The 16426-nt window shown below is 43.0% G+C and overlaps 1 protein-coding gene across 14 annotated transcripts in view; it reads left to right on the top strand.

The window, feature by feature from the left end:
- LOC125740872 (uncharacterized) overlaps positions 1-16426 on the top strand; it is a 141385-nt gene that overhangs the window by 110308 nt on the left and 14651 nt on the right. For 9 of the 14 annotated variants that reach the window (XM_049012671.1, XM_049012663.1, XM_049012668.1 and 6 more), the window contains 3 exons: positions 12719-12892; positions 13421-13482; positions 13645-14231. The exons of 1 other annotated variant lie outside the window; for it this stretch is intronic. In XM_049012671.1, coding sequence (XP_048868628.1) covers positions 12719-12892; positions 13421-13482; positions 13645-13755 — 347 coding nt within the window. In that variant the 3' untranslated portion in view covers positions 13756-14231. Of the gene's footprint in view, positions 1-5781; positions 5955-6565; positions 6917-12718; positions 12893-13420; positions 13483-13644; positions 14232-16426 lie in introns of those variants that run through there. 4 more of the 14 variants (XM_049012667.1, XM_049012666.1, XM_049012661.1 and 1 more) reach the window with 3 other exon arrangements.

Raw genomic sequence — 16426 nt, 5'->3', positions numbered from 1 at the left:
AGCAGGATTTCTTCTTTAGCCAGATAACTTGTAGAATTTAATGTGCTCCAGCTTAAATCGACATTACCCTCGTTCACTTTCATTTAGCCCAGACTACCTTAAATCCGACAGGCTAAGCAAGAAATGAAGCTTCATGATACAGGCCCCTGGTCCCCACAATGTAATACTTACAAAAGCAGGCACATTTCTGACAAAACCCACCTTCACTTTATGATGTCCAGGGTAACGTTCCATCTTGTTGACATATCCTGTGTGAGAGTCTCGGTCTTCTGTCCATGTACAATTTGCTGTTGATTTGGCTGCGTTTACAGTAAAATGTCCAGCTACCTTTCTGCATTTTGCTACTGCAGTATCAAAAAAAAATGTTCTGCAAAGACACTGTGATGGAGGATTAGAGGCTGTGTGCAGTGCTAGGCAAGTACTCAAATGGCAGTTGTTTGGCCACTGCTATCATGTTCCGCGCACTATCAGTGATGAGTGTGCTGACTATATGTTCGATGTTCCACTGTTTCGCTACTGGCATAAACTGGCCAGCGTACGCTTCAGCGAAATGCTTTCCTCTGAATGCAGCCAATGCACACGACCGAAGCTCCCACTGCTGGCTAAAATGATGCGCAGTTACTCCAACATAACTGTGATTGCTCAGTGAAGTCCAATAACCCCCAGTTAGCATAATTATCCTAGTCTACCCCAACTCTTTTGCTCTTTGATCATCAAGCATCTTCAATACGATCGTAGCTCTGGATGGCAATTCATACAGTGTCACCAGAAAGTATTCACACCCGTTCACTTTTTCCACATTTTGTTATGTTACAGACTTATTCTGAAATAGATTTGAGTGTAGTTGTTCCTCAAAGATCTACACACAGTACCCCATAATGCCAAGGCAAAAACAACTTTTTAGAAAGATGTGCAATTTTTTTATTGCCAAAATCTCGCTAATCCAGTGTTTCATAAGAATTCATACCGATGGCTTAATATTTTATTGAAGCACCTCTGGCTGCAATCACAGCCTCAGGTCTTCTTGGGTTTTCTTCTACAAGTTTGGCACACCTGTTTTTGGGGATTTTCTCCCATTTTCCCCTGCAGATCCTCTCAAGCCCAGTCAGGTTGGATGGCCAGCGCCGGTAGACAGCCGTCTTTAGGTCTTTCCATAGATGTTTCATTGGATTCAAGTCCGGGCTCTGGCCGGGCCATCCAAGGATGGCTTTGTGTTTCGGGTCATTGTCATGTTGGAAGATAAATCATCGTCCTAATCTGAATTCCAGAGCACTATGGAGTGGGATTTCTTGAAGAATCTCTCTATATTTGGTTGCTGTCATCTTACCCTCTATACGGAATATATAGACAAGTGTGTGCTATTCCAGATCATGTTCAATCAATTGAATTTACCATAGGTGGGCTCCAATCAAGTTGTAGAAGCATCGCAAGGATGATCAGTGGAAATCGGATGCACCGGAGCTCAATTTTGAGTATCATAGCAAAGGGTGTGAAAACTTATGTACCTATCGTGTTTAAATGTTTACATTTTTTAATTTAATAAATTTAATAAAATGTCTGAAAACATGTTTTCACTTTGCAATTATGGACCATTTTGCGTAAATTTTGCAAAGAAACCTATACTCAAATCTACTTTTGAATATGTCTGTACCATAACAAAATGTGGAAGAAGTGAAGGGGTGTGAATACTTTCTGGTGGCACTGTAAGTGCTGTCATTGGACAACATGTTAATCATTAATCAATGGTACACACAAACATTAATAGTGATTCAATGTCATATGATCAATATCTGTATACATATCTCAAGTAGAGTCTAGAAGCCGAGACAAATTCCGGTAAATTGAGCTAGATGGGTGGATTTTACCTTGGTAAACCAATAGAGCAGGAGAATTGTGTTTGTTATACGTTTGAGCTCGGTTTGTTGGTGTTTTGTGACCAATCAGGACTTAGAAATCCTTATTGGGAATTGGGAGTTATGGTTTATCAACTGGTTGCTCTGTGTGCTCCATGTGACTTGGTACGAAGTGCCAGAGTGTGATGGGAGCACTTTGCTGAGTTGCTAGAATAAAAGAGATTTCCTTTACCTCATCAAACTGAGAGGTCCGACTTTTATTCGAAGTGTTATATTTAAAATTTTTCTACCACAGTGTCTTACTGGGAGGCCCCTCAGACATCATCATCACCGTCAACAGGGCCTCCTCCTCCTGGCAAAGGGCTTCTCCGTCAGCCCCTGTCACTGTTTCCTCCTGCTCCAAAGTGGGCGGCTGGATAACCTCGCCCTTCTCATGCATAACAGGCAAACTGGCCAACAGGGCATCCACATAGGAGGGCTTCCACCGTGGGCAGCAGTGGGCTTGATGGTCCGAACATCTGGCACTGCCAGCAGAAGGGAGACTGTCCTTAATAAAAAAAGGTACCCCCTATTCCCATTGAGATTAAAATAGGCCAGGGGGTGGATAAACACACTTGCCCCACTAGGGTCTGGGCGGAGACGGACCTGGAACTGGTGTCTACCAGTCCAAACCCCCAAGTCATCCCTAATCTCCCAGGAAGCAGGTCCATAAAACATCCCAGGAAGACCTGGATGGCATCTGCAGTCACACAGGGGTTAAAAACATATACAGTTATCACCCTCTTGTCCCTGCACCACAGGGGTTCACACCCATAGCACGTCAGCAGAGGGTGTCCATCCTTCTGGCACTGCTCCTGGACTCTGGTGTAAGCATCATCCGTAGCTGTAACTTCAAAGAACTTTAGGGGACCATTCCTCTGCATGCAGAGAAGGTCCCCTGTCTTCAGGGCCAGAGGGCCCCCAACGCGTCCTCCTGGGTGAAGATAAGGCAGTGGTGGAAGGCCGCTAGGTCCTCTTCGGCCCTCCAGAAGAACCGGGCCGTGTTGGGGGGGAGGGAATCTGGAGCCATACTAGTCAGACTCTGTTCCCCCAGGGCGGCTCAGCTCCTTCATGTTTATTTATGATTCTCAGTTTCATGCTTCAGCAGCCTGCAGTGGCTCGGTGGGTTTGGACGCTGCACCTGTCATTGGAAAGTCCCTCGGCACAGTGATGTCACCATGGGCCCCTGAGCAGGGCCCTTAACACTAACTGCAAATTCATTTTGCTTTGGATTAATGCATTTGCTAAATAAACAAAGTAAATGACTTTGCGTCTCCTGAATGTGAAACAGGAGCTCAAAGCGCATGACTACTGGGGAGAGCTGAGTTTGCACACTGACGTTGGAAATGCTGTTAAAACGTTGCTGGAATGCCCAGCATCTTTCTGCACCAGTTTTGCTAATGTGTGATGTTTCTGCGTTCCTCTTTGTATGCTGTTACTCACGGCATCACGATGTGTGAAAACCACGTGGGCGCAAAAAGCTTAAGCTAGAAGCCTAGTATATAGTACATGATACAGCCTCCCTGATTGTGTTTTGCTTTGATGTTTATTTGTTAAAGCTGTGTAAGCAGCAGCTTCTCGAGCCAGACACAGGGGCAACACTGACCTCAGTGGTGCATCTGAAATGCAGCTTCTCCCAGAATGCCGAGCGGTGGGGGAATCTGGGCCAGGAACCTTAGAAAGGAGCCTGATTTCCTGTGCACTGGTACAAACAGCCTGTAGATGCTGCACCCTCCTTGTTGGGGGGGGGGGGTCATTGTCGTGGGGGGTAGTATTTTTACCTTTAGACTGCTGCTGTTTGACTTTTCTGAAGAATGTAGCAGAAGTGGCTCTGAAAACAATTAACAGACTTCTGTGGTCCTCAAGAGGCAGATTCAACACACTGATGGAACAACAGAGAGAAAGAGACATAGACAGAGAGAGACAGAGAGAGACAGAGGGAGACATCAGCCCCAAGCAAACTGAACCACGCCTGGGGTCCCGTAGAGGGAACTGAAGCCGGTCCCTCAGCATCCAGCCAGTCAGCAGCACAGGGAGGCAGTTTTGTGTCTCCAGAGAAGCACAGCGGGATGAACACGCATGCTGTGTCTCTGTATACGAAACAGTGTTCATGGCACATTCAGCCTGCTTGCTTGACTTTCTTACTCTAAACATTCAGTTTCATTAGTCTTCTCAGTGCTGTACCTCCTTATAAACTACATTACACACTACATTTACATATATATTTCTGCATATGTCAATGTTCCCCGACACATTAGCTACACACTGTTTAGCAGAATCATTCCAGACAAATCAGTGTCTGTACCCTGAATTTACAATAAAGAAGAGCAAAATGTCTGTGGTCTAGAAAGATTCAGACTTGATCTTTCACAGTTTTAAAGTTTTGGATCAATAAGAGTGACTAATGTTTATGTCAATGTACAATGGAGCTCCATTTCAGTGTATGTGTAGTTTAAAGACTTTTAAATTAGTTTCAGTGGATGCATAACAATTACTAATTGGACCGGAAAACCTCTAGATGCGTTATGATAATGTTTTGGTCACAGTCATAATTAGTATCACCTCCCATTCTGAGCTTCCTGGGACAGACTCACCATGACTGAGCACCTTTTCTCTCCCTCTTTAAACATTCCAGAAATTAGGTAAAGTCCTTCTCAGAGAGCTTTACTGGTGTCCTGCTGACACAAATCAGCTCCTCTCTGGGATTCATGTGAAGATCCTGTGTGTTTTATTACAGCTACAGAGGAGAGAGCAGACATTTTAGTGTAGCTTTGACCCAGAGGCCTGTGGCCCCATCGTCACCATGGAAACAAGATTCACAACCGCACCCTGCAGACGTTCAGGGTGAAGCTGTTGAAACCCACCAGCTTGTGAAAGACTTTCCATCAGCCGTTATTAACCTCAGTCACAGAGAGACCTGACAGTGCACCAGAGACACAGGCCACAGTTTGCTCCTAAATCAGTAAGCAGATGATTTAAAAGGCCCTGGTTAGTTTCTAAGCAGCTCCAGAGGGCCAGAGGTGGAGTTTCCTTATTTAGAGAAGCCCGTGATTGATTTAGAGAAGCTGGTGATTATCAGAGATCTTACATCAGAGACCGTAGCAGGTGTGGATCTTACCCAAACATGCAGATGAGCCCCACACTATGCTGTCTGTAGAATGAAGTAAGTAAGTAAATAAGTAGAGCTTTATTGTCATCCCAACAATACACAATAAGTATACAGTGAGACGAAATATCATTCTCCGTAACCATAAGTGCAACATAAAACACAACACCACAGAAGACAGATCACAATGGCAGTGGGGGGGGGGGTAATAACTTACACTTCACCTATATACATATATAACCTGTTGCTCTGATCCCAAGCACTTTTTCAAGCCTTTGTGTATTCTTTAAGCCTGCATAGGATGTTACTTTCTTTGAACCACATCTGCACCTTTGATGCTGAATTCTTGGAGTTGCTGTTGCCATGTCAGATGAGGTGCAGATGAGTCCCACACTATGCTGTCTGTAGAATGAACAGAGCTGCAATCTGCATTATACTCTTTCATCTCATTTAAACAGACCAGAACTTTTTCAGGCACAAACCTCCCTGTATCCACAGCCCACTGGACCAGCCCACCCCCCAGAACCCCACAAACACGGGTACGAGGGAGTGCACTGGACCCACACAGATTGTGTTCAGTGAGCTTAAGTTAGCAGCTCTTGTGTTTTGCTAAACTGTCAGTGCTGTGCTGTGTTCACTCACTTACTCTGTGATCTGCTGTTTATTTCTGTATTTAGTGTGAATCTCTGTGGTGAACAGAGTCCAGCATTAAAGGACCAGCAGGTAATTTGGTACAAACTGCTCCTGCTATAATATCCGGGTTATAACAGAGCAGAGCTGTGAGTGTGAGATGTTGTTTACTTCACGCTTTTGGCTAACAGGCTTCAGTATCTATATTTCCTTTTGTGATCTGACTCTCAACTTAGTACTTAACAAATTCAGCCTTGTATTTGAATGAAGATAGCTTCCTAATACTTAAATCTGCTTTAAAATGTTTTTCAGTCTCGCATTCCTTTGTAAGTATGAACGATTTAACATTTCATGGTGTTTTTGATATTTTAATGTTTATAGTGTTTAGTATTTCCAGATATGTCTCTGATCGATGTTTATGTTCATATTAAATATATCAAACGTGACTGCAATATTATTACAAAAAATACAATCAAAATTAAACTGAAAATGCTGATAATAATGTCAGTAATGATTATTAGTCGTTAATGATGTAACCTGAAGAAATGACGCCATAGAGCCGAGGCTGTGATACTGAGAATAACGTGACTGTTTGAATACAGAGATGCTGACTATTATCTTAATTTCAATAAAACGCAACAACACAAGTTAATGTTTTGAAGGAAGTGTCTTACTTACTGTTGTTTTATGTGGTACAAAGCCTTTCACACAATCTAGAAGACTTGTAAGAATTTATAAACAGATGTGTAATGACAAACAGTTCAAACTGGTTTTCTTGATTTTAGCTGTTGCAGATTCAGGGTAGTAATGTCCCAGGTGATGCAGGGCACTATTTTAAATATCTTAACGCAAAAGCCTGTTTATTATTACCACAACACTTTATACCTAAATTCAGCCTTTATTAATATTGTATTTACTCTGTTTTCTGTGTCTCCAGGTTGCAGTGTTGCTCTGGTGACCAAGGCTGAGACGCCGGCGGTGATAGAGGTCCAGCCTGGAGGAGCAGCCACTCTGCCTTGTGGGATTCCTGTAAATGCGGAGCTTTCCTGGTTTTCCCTGCAGTCAGACCACGTACCAGTCAGAGTCATGGACCTTAAATACAGAGCTGGATATGATATGAATCTTGTTAACATCAGAGATGAATACAGAGGGAGGCTGTTTCCTGTTTCTGACTCTAACACACACAGTCTGCAGCTGAAGAACATCACTGAGGCAGATCTGCTGATCTATTGCTGCATCCAAAGCAGTGATCTAAAGTTTGGAAACTGTACAAAGCTGAAATTCACAGGTAATTTAATTTAATTCAATTCAACGGCAAATTATGGTAAATGTGCAACTATGGGGCACCAAGTGTCAAGCCCTCATTTTCGTGTAAAATACATTCTCAGCCACAAAAAGCATCATTTAATGAGGAAATCAAGTAATTCCTTACAGTATTCTGTCCACAAGAGCAAAAAGACTTCACTTTCTTTCATGCACAGAAATCAAAAAGGAATGTTTCATTTTGTTCACAGAATTGATATCAGCACTTTGCATTTCGTCAACAGAAGAAAGACATTTTGTGGTCGAAATGCATTTCGTGAATGATGCACAGTCATTTTGTGGGCGAAATTGATTTTATCGAATCAGAAAATGGATTTTGTCTTTTGCTGATTCACGAAAGGCGCCACAAAATGCATTTCGTCTTTTGCCAAGTCCCAAAATGTCTTTAGTCTTTGGCTGAGTCAGGAGAGGAGCACCCTTGGGGGAGGGGGGCAGTACCTTGCTGTGCCCAGAAAGTATAGCACTGGCTTTGATTTTGCAGACACGTTTAATTATGATTAACTTGTATTTAAATGTAATAAATATACAAATAACTCCTGGGCTAATACTTTTACTGTTGTATGTACTAATTAGTGTCACTATTCTTTTCATTACACGTTTTATATTTTTAAGCCAAGCCAATGAAAGATCTCGGCGCTGATTCTCTCCATTTGTACGCTATGTTCCCATGCCATTTTCCCCAGAATAACACTGTGCCTGATAGTTCAGATCAGAGACACACTGGGTAGCCTGCATGTAATATGCAACAATAAATTGGCGAATATGAATGGATTAACACAAGGAGTCACAGACTACCTGCCGATCCTTGTAGAATCGCTGATGTAGCTACAGTTACTCAACCTGGTCCGCACAGTGTTCAGGGGAACATCCAGGGCAGGACAATGACTAGTCAACTGCCTATTGTAAAAAACGGTTCTTCTTATGCTACTAATTAGTCAGTGATTACTGTTTTTGACATGAAATCAGGGTTGTCAACTTTGGTCAGATGGCCGGTCAAGCTGTCCGAGCTTTAAATATGTGGTGTATGCATAGACATTATATTAGCTAGCATTTAGGAAAGTAAACTAGATAAACAAGTCTTATACTTTCTGACAGGCAAGATCCTAAGCTATTTTCAGACAAAATTTGATTAACATCTACTGTACCGTTTTCAAGAAAATGCACTTTGAAATCCATGCTATATTTGCCTATACGTATAACCCATGCTTGACAGGCTATTTCTCAGAATTTTCCCATAAGGTAAAGTAACTATTGCGTAACATTTTTTGTATGTTTGAATATGTCAAAGATTTTGGATCCCCCCTCGATAGAAACTTAAATTCAACTCCATGTTCAATTACATTAGCCGACATCAAATTTGGTGAATAATATCAAATGTCATTTTTCAAATATCCTTCATAAGCAAACATTTTTCTCCAGCACGTCTGGTTTTTCTGTTTCATATATAATGCATTGTGTACCTAATAATGTCATTCTGATACCAGTCATATAAAATCACCAGTAACCTGTCAAAGATTAATTTTTTGTACAAACTAGTCAGCAGGGTTTACAGGCAGCTTGCAGTTATGTAAAGTTACAGGTATGCTGCTGCAGGTCCACTAACGCCAACCTTAAACTTTGTTAAAGCGTTAGATAAGGAAAGTGAAGCTTTTCAGTACCTAGTCAGTGAATTTCCAGAAATCAGTGATGGTAAATTAAAAGGTGGAATTTTTGTTGGACCACAGATTAGAAGGTTGCTGAAGGACAGTGTATTTGCAGCCAAAATGGTGACAGTGGAGAGGCAAGTCTGGGAAGAATTCCGTAAAGTCATTGATGGATTTCTCGGAAACAAGAATTTATTTGACTATGAGGTTCACGTCAAGGATATGATATGTCGTTTTCAAGATCTTGGATGTAGATTGAGTGTCCAGATGCATTTCCTAGTCTCGCACCTTGATTACTTTCCTGAAAATCTGTATAGTGAGGAGCAAGGTGACAGATTTCACCAAGATAGTAGTGAAATTGAGCGAAGATACCAAAGATGTTGGAGTGTAAATATGATGGCTGATTATTGTTGGAGTTTGTGCAGTACAGACAAAATCCTGATGCTTTATACAAAAGAAAATCATACCGGAAACAGTTTCGCAGTGCTGAGTGACCAGCAAAGACATGATAAACAGTTTATTTAATGTAATGCAATATTTTATGTTGAACTATAATTATAAATTATGACAAAACCAGACGTGTGGCAGGAAATTGGAAGCCATATTCTGAAACGACAATGACGCACTTGTTTTTGTTAAATCACCTAACAAAAAATTTTTAAATGTCGGCTGGTGTTTTTAAAATGAGCGTTTGAGCTCGACATTCATTTTAGCATACTCGGTGTCTGCATGGTGGGACTACCCCTACTCTAACAGGTATTTTACCAATGAGATCTCTGAAGGAATCTGACTCAACTATCTATAACGACAGCATGTTCACAACAACATACATGGCTAACTGATCTGATTAGTTCAGTCTGTGTCACACGTTTTCAGGGAGCGGAAAAATCAAGCTTAGACTGCTTGGATGGCGTGTCTCCGTCTCCTTCTTTGTTAGTGGAGCTCATGTTTGCTGGACCTGGGTTTGTTCTACTATCAACACCGGCATTCTTGGTCACTAGTTTTGTAGAAGCATGTGATGATGAAATGTGCTTCATGAGATGAGAATTACTTACAATTGATCCATTGCCAGTGAAGTATCTGCGATTCAGACAGGTTGTGACCCTACCTTGTCCAGGGTGTATGACATTACACTGAAGGGCTGGCCAAACAAGAGTAACCCATCACTGCTAAGTTGTTCCGATTGGCGATAACAGCTAACAGTCAGTACATTAACATGCACAGCTAAGCTGAGCTGCAGTTATAGCCTGACTATGCCATTCAATCGGGCTACTGTCCTTGTCCCAGTATACATGCACGGGAGGGGAATCAATTTATTGACCAAAGTATGTTTGACTCTGCTACAATAGGTGGCAATATGCCTCCATTCAGCTTGTTAGTATTGGGCATTTTCCAGTTTACTTATTACGTCACAGATGTTCTGGATCGGACCAGGGAAGCAGGAGCAGGAAGACGGAGAGTCGGGGAACGAGGGTTTATTAAGAAAACACCAAGGATCATAACAAGATGGACGTTAGACTTCAATGACCGGACTGGGGAAAACATAGCTAACGCAGACTTAAATACATATTTCTAATGACAACAAGAAACTGCTGGTAAACAGGAGGAATCCACACGAGGTTAATGAGGGGGCGTGACACATGGAAGGAGCTGACGTTCGGGGAAGGACAGGATGTGTGGAAAAATTAAGTGGCACAAGCTTTAATTGCGATCGGTGGCCTGTACTACGAAGCGGGATTACTGGCTTGTCTGGGTAACTTGTCGGATTGGCCTGTACTACGAAGCAGGGTTCCTGGCTTAACTGGCGTAACTTGTCGGATTTAAGTTAATCTGGGCAAAATGTAAGTGAAGAAATATGAAGTCCTATGAAGTTTAAACTGCGGTACCTTAAATCCGACAAGTTACACCGATAAGGCAGTACGGGCCACAGGTTTGTTCTATATGAACAAGGATTAGCTCACACACTTAATCAGTGTCCGTGCATGGAAATCCATTCAGTCATGGCCTCGCCATTCAAGGATGAGCGAACAATTGCAATCGGTGCACAAGTAATAAAAATAGAATTTGAAATTGAGAGGGTTTTGTGCAATCGGAAAGATCCTTTATTATTGCTGGATTATTTTGTTTTCAAAAGATACCTCTTCAGCCGAGATGGAATATTAAATCTTAAAGATTTATTGGCTCCGTATAGTAGGAGTCCAACTAGGTGAAGTCAGGCTCTCACAGCCACACAGACAATGTGCATTGCCTTGAGATATTTTGGAAGCGGCAGTTTTTTTATTTACTGTATGTGATGTATAAAATATATCAAAGAGTGCAGTTTGCCAGGCAATTTGCCAAATCTGTTCGGGCCTGAAATATTTCCTTCAGGTTTTCATTGTTTTTCCCGGACACCTGCGAGTGCAGGCAATTAAAGAGGCGTTTTATGCCATTACAGGCAATATCCATCCATCCATTTTCCAAACCGCATATCCTACTGGGTTGTGGGAGGTCCGGAGCCTATCCCGGAAGCTATGGGCACGAGGCAGGGAACAACCCTGGATGGGGGGCTGTTAGGAGAAAGCGCCGTAGCTTTCACTCCTACAATCTCCTGTGTGAGGAAGCGCCGCAGCTTACCACTCACACACTTCCACTTTTAGGACCCAGGAATAACCAGACAGCACACGTCTTTCTGTTTTACTTGCGCAAGGGTGCCCACTTCAGGTGCAACAGACAGTATCTGCGCCTCTGTTGAGTGTCACCCAGGACAGTCCCTTGGCTTCTTTATTTATAGGGTAGGGGAGGGGTTGCATGGGTCTTGTCTTTAAACTAGTCAAATGCTGTGTGAGGCCTCCGTGAAACAGGGTTAATACAAAGCATTACATATCTCAAGGTGGGCCCCCTGCTATGTTGACAGAATCTGTTTCCTTTCTCAAGGTCTCTTATTCCTGTTTCACAATCTGGTAGGCCCCTGTGAGGACATTTTGTCTGCAACCCTTTCTGGGCCATGGGTTAGTTGTTAAGGGTTGCACGTACACATATAGGAGGATAATAATATGATAAAATACACAGATACACTCTAACAGGGGCCAGCCCGTCGCAGGGCACACTCACACACCATTCACTCACGCACGCACACCTACGGGCAATTTAGCAACTCCAATTAGCCTCAGCATGACTTTGGACTGTGGGGGGAAAACCGTATAATAATAATAATAATAATAATAATAATAATAATAAAAGGTCCTGCCCGGATTGCGTGAAAAAGGGAGCCTGTTTTTTTACATTTTGTGGAAGTCAATGAGAGACTTGCCGATCAAGTTTTCTAGATTTGATATATGTGGGATTTTTAAGCAGTGTAAGTGCGCACAATCATCTCGCATGAATGGATCCAGCTAGACTAATCTACTACACAGCTGCCTTTGAAAAACCAACTTATCCCGGATTAGTTTCACCAGCATTAACTCATCCAAGACGAGGCGTCTGATCTCGGATGATTTATGTGACGAACGGAAAATGCCCCCCAGGTCTGTTTCCTGGTTTATCATGTTTTGTTTTGTCCCCTGATTTTTGGTCACCTGTTCTCTGTATTTGCCTTTCCTGAGCACCGACCATTTTGCCTGTGCTCCTGACTACCAAAAAGCTGAACCCGTCGTGTTGACATACCGAGTCTGTATCGTGTATGGTGTCAAGAGTGACTGCTGTTTTCATTGTTTGATTTATTTGTATATTTGGATAGAGAAATAGTGAGAGTGATTGCCTTTTGTTTCAGTTTTCTTTTATAGGTGAGTTAGTTTGGGATTTTGTGTGGTAGATTGTTTTGTTTGTTGTGTTGTCTTGGGTCACTCTTGAATTCTGTACCTACACTGTGGTGAGCAATCTTGTAAATACACACTCTGTTTATACAGTACGACCTGTTTTGTGCACCAATGTTTGTTCTGCCCCCCACATCACACATTCAACCACACATGTATTCTGTTACTCCCCAACCCCATAGACTGCGCCTCGTAACAATGAATTTGTACATTTATTAATTATGTAGTAGTTTCAAAAGGAAGGTTTTGATGTGAACTAGAAGCTATTCATAACAGAGATCACATGTTATCAACCTTAAAGTGATGATGTTTATACTGTGATGTTTACAGACCCTCCTGGAGGCCAGTCCACTCCCCACCCTCTCCAGTGCCCGACCCCTCAGCCCGAGACCCTGAACCCTGGGCTCTATAACCCTGACCTCCTGCCTTGGATTCTCCTGCCTTGTGTCGCCCTTCTCATTTCTACCATCTCATCACTCTGCTGCTATTTGTGTTATAACCAAGGTCAGGCATGTATGATGTCACTGTGTTTTATGTTCCCTGTCTGTTTGGTCCTTTCGTGTCTCATTCAGCCCCAGACTGGGCCGTAGCAGATGTGCAGTCTGTCAGGTACAGACACTATACACTTCCTGTGGGCTGTGTGTTAATACACTGTGATACAGTGTAACTCTGACTTTCTTCCTTAGCTAAAGGCCAGTGGGGCTCAGTGGGTCACACCTCCAGGACTGCTGAGCAGTGAAAGTGCCAAAGTTACACCCAGTATCAGCTGCCTTAGTGTCAATCTTTATATAAAATATTAGTAGCTTAAATATTCAGGCATACATCAGCTGTGGCTGGAAATCTTTATGTCTGACCATTGTTTTATTGTATTTCTTGTTATAAAACCTCAAACCTGCAGCCAGTCTCTTTGTAACACAAGTGTGTCCAGCATGCAAGGTGCAGTGAGACAGTGTGAGAGCAGCAGCCCTTATCAGCAGGGCTGGTAGAGCACCCTGTGCACTCTGTGAATGACGTCACTCTTTACTGTTTCAGTATTACTAAGGAAGAGCTCTGACTCACAGCAGAGGGGAAGCAGGACCAGCCGACACGATCAGGTACTGTCACTGACAGGGCTTTCTGTGGCCTTCAGACCACAGCGGGAAAGTGTCTCTCTTCTTATCTATAACCAAATACGCTTCACTGGATGTTTTCCATTGACTGATTTTTCGTTTTAATTTATCCTATTTTGAAAATATAACTTCTTCTTTTCTTTACAGGGAGAATATCATGAGGTCCAGTATGTATCAGTGAAGTTTAAATCATCCATGAAGCGAGTCCAAAAGAGAGCAGAGGATGAACAGGATACTGTGTATGCTGGAATTAAGTAATAGGCGTGTTTGTTCCTGAAATGCTGAGAACAGAAAACAGCCACAAGGAAAGATTCATAAACTGGAAGATTTAGTACAGACGCTCCTCTAATTACGAATGAGTTACGTTCCGAACAGTCGTTCGTAACTTGAAATGTTCGTAAGTCGTTATTCAACATCATCTTAAGGACAAACACAAAAGTACAAAGGACACTGATGCTGGGAGTACGCACGCTACGCTGCTGCGTGGCGGGAGTAGCGGCCAGAAGTCGTACTTGGCAGAATTGGCGTGCAGAGAAACAAAATTGATGTTGCGGACAGTGCACTTCGCTCGTATGTCTGAAAGTTCGTAAGCTGAAGTTAATAATTAGAGGAGCGTCTCTATTGAATTTGTTATTTTTGAATTTATTGGAAATGTTTTAACTCATTTATTAATTAAATATGGCAAACTTGATTAACCAGACTTGGACATAACCAGATATTGAATTAAATTCTACAAATTGGTTGCTGCCATCAGCTTGTGTTGGTTACTCCACTGATTTGTTCAGGTCATTCAATTACCATGGTGAGTAAATAGGTGATGGTTCAGTTTTTTCACAGTCAAGGTCAGTGAACAACATGCTTGCTGTTTAATGAGAGAGATACACTTCTGCCACCTACTGGTGTGATGATGTACAGGCATCTGAAAAAATAAGTACAGGGGGTCCTTGGGTTACGACACAGTTCTATTCCTATGAAGGTGACATAACCCGAATTTTGGTGTAAGTCTAAACACACCCTTTTTCTGATCTCTTTACAATGTCCAATTTTATTTCCATTGTGACTTTCCTCTTCGCAAATGGAACACTTACACTTTTAACAGTCCAAAATGGTGTTGGTAAGCATACTGGGGGATGCCAACTCTCTCACTCACTCTCAGTGTTGCTAAGACCAAGGAACTGATAGTGGACTTCAAGCCGTGTTACTGCGTATTCTTCTACCTCGCGCAAACAAACCAGTTTGCCCACGTAGTCTGAAAGTAATCGTAATCTCCAAATGTTTTATGTCAAGACATCGTTACCCAAGGACCCCCTGTATGGCTAATACAGCTTGAGCATAAAATATACCGAATAATATGGTATAATTATCAGTGATAAAGTAACATAACACTTTATTGAAAAACACAGAAGATGACACTTTCCCTTTCCATACTCATAGGGCAAATGACAAATCTGAAGGATTCTATTAGGTGACCATACTCAAAAATCCAAAGCATGGAGCAGAATCATGATGTCCATCCCCAATGAGCACTGACCCATGGACACAAGTTCTGCTCCTACTCCAGACCCCTAGGAGGCGCTATGCCACTTTATATTAAATACACTGAAAATGTGCGTTAGCACTGTGGCCTGTTTGTTGTCTGGACGTGCATCTGTGTCACCCTCCGATTGTGAGAGTAACTTATGTAGGGTTTGGGTTTGGCTTAACCTAAGCAGTGTCACTCTGTGATTGTCTGCTTCTTGATGTGTAAATATTAGCAGGTGGGGCTGCATGGGTTCATGTCCTCCAGTGCATCATCTGCCTGGTCGATCTGCTTCTCCATGCTGCTGATTACGATGGAGCAGTTAATAACTTGCACACGGTCTTCACTGCCAACCACCAAGCTGACCCTAACCCACAGAAGTGCTCCCTCCAGTGGTTAAGATGGAGTTCCTGCGCCATATCATGAAAGGTGAGGGTGTGGCGACAAACTTAGGCAAGATCGTGGTGCACTGGCCCACCCCACAATTTTGCTACCAAACTCCTCAGTTTCCTGGGTCCTACCTCGATGATTTGTGAAGACCTTTTCCAGCACTGGCAAACCACTCCACTGGATCATGGAAATGGTGCGGCTCTTCAAATGGTCCAAAGATTGCACCACTGCCTTTAACCGCCTCCAGACTGCACTAACTGAAGTGCCAATGCTGTCATACCCCAACCCAGCACTCCCCTTCATCATGGACATGGAGGCCAGCATGGTTTTGCTGTGCTGTCGTCCCAGGCGGAGCCTCAGGAGGGTGGATGAAAAAAAGACGTGTTTCCTACCACAAGCTCCTGGCTGTCATCAGGCCTGCTGTAATTTTCACTTCAACCTCTGCAGATAGTGCTTTCTATCACATACTGACCACACGTCTCTCACCTAGGGGGGTTGTGCAGGGGTTTGATTTTGAGGCCCAGATTCCACAGAAATGCAGATGCTCTCTCTCGCCGCCCCTGTAAGATGGAAAACTGTGGTCATACCCACCATCTGAAGGAGTGCAGCCAAGGGTGGATGACCGCAGTGGTGACAACACAGCAGAACATTGGCTGCAAGGAGACCATCGATTGCCAGAGGCTGCAGGTGGAGCAGGCGAGTGACCCAGTACTGGCCCAAGTTACTAAAACTTTAGTAATAAAACAAAAATGACATGCTGAAAACCTTCTGTGGGGTCATTCTGTTGTGATCCCTGTTAGGCGAGCAGGCAGGGATGGGGGAATCAGAGTCAGGTAGATGGTGTTCCATCACACAGGGGGTTTATTTGGGGCAAACGGGGAAACACACCGGACATACGTCAATGACAGACCTGGGGAAACAGACTTGAACGCAGACTGAAATACACCAGACTAAATGGCAGGAAACGTAGAACAGCTGGCAAAACAGAAGGATTCCACACGGGGTTAACAAGGTCCAGGA

The sequence above is a fragment of the Brienomyrus brachyistius genome, chromosome 4 (genome assembly GCF_023856365.1).
Source record: "Brienomyrus brachyistius isolate T26 chromosome 4, BBRACH_0.4, whole genome shotgun sequence".
Classification (NCBI taxonomy): domain Eukaryota; kingdom Metazoa; phylum Chordata; class Actinopteri; order Osteoglossiformes; family Mormyridae; genus Brienomyrus; species Brienomyrus brachyistius.
The sequence above is the reverse complement of the archived record's forward strand: the minus strand, read 5'-3'. Positions and strand labels throughout refer to the sequence as shown.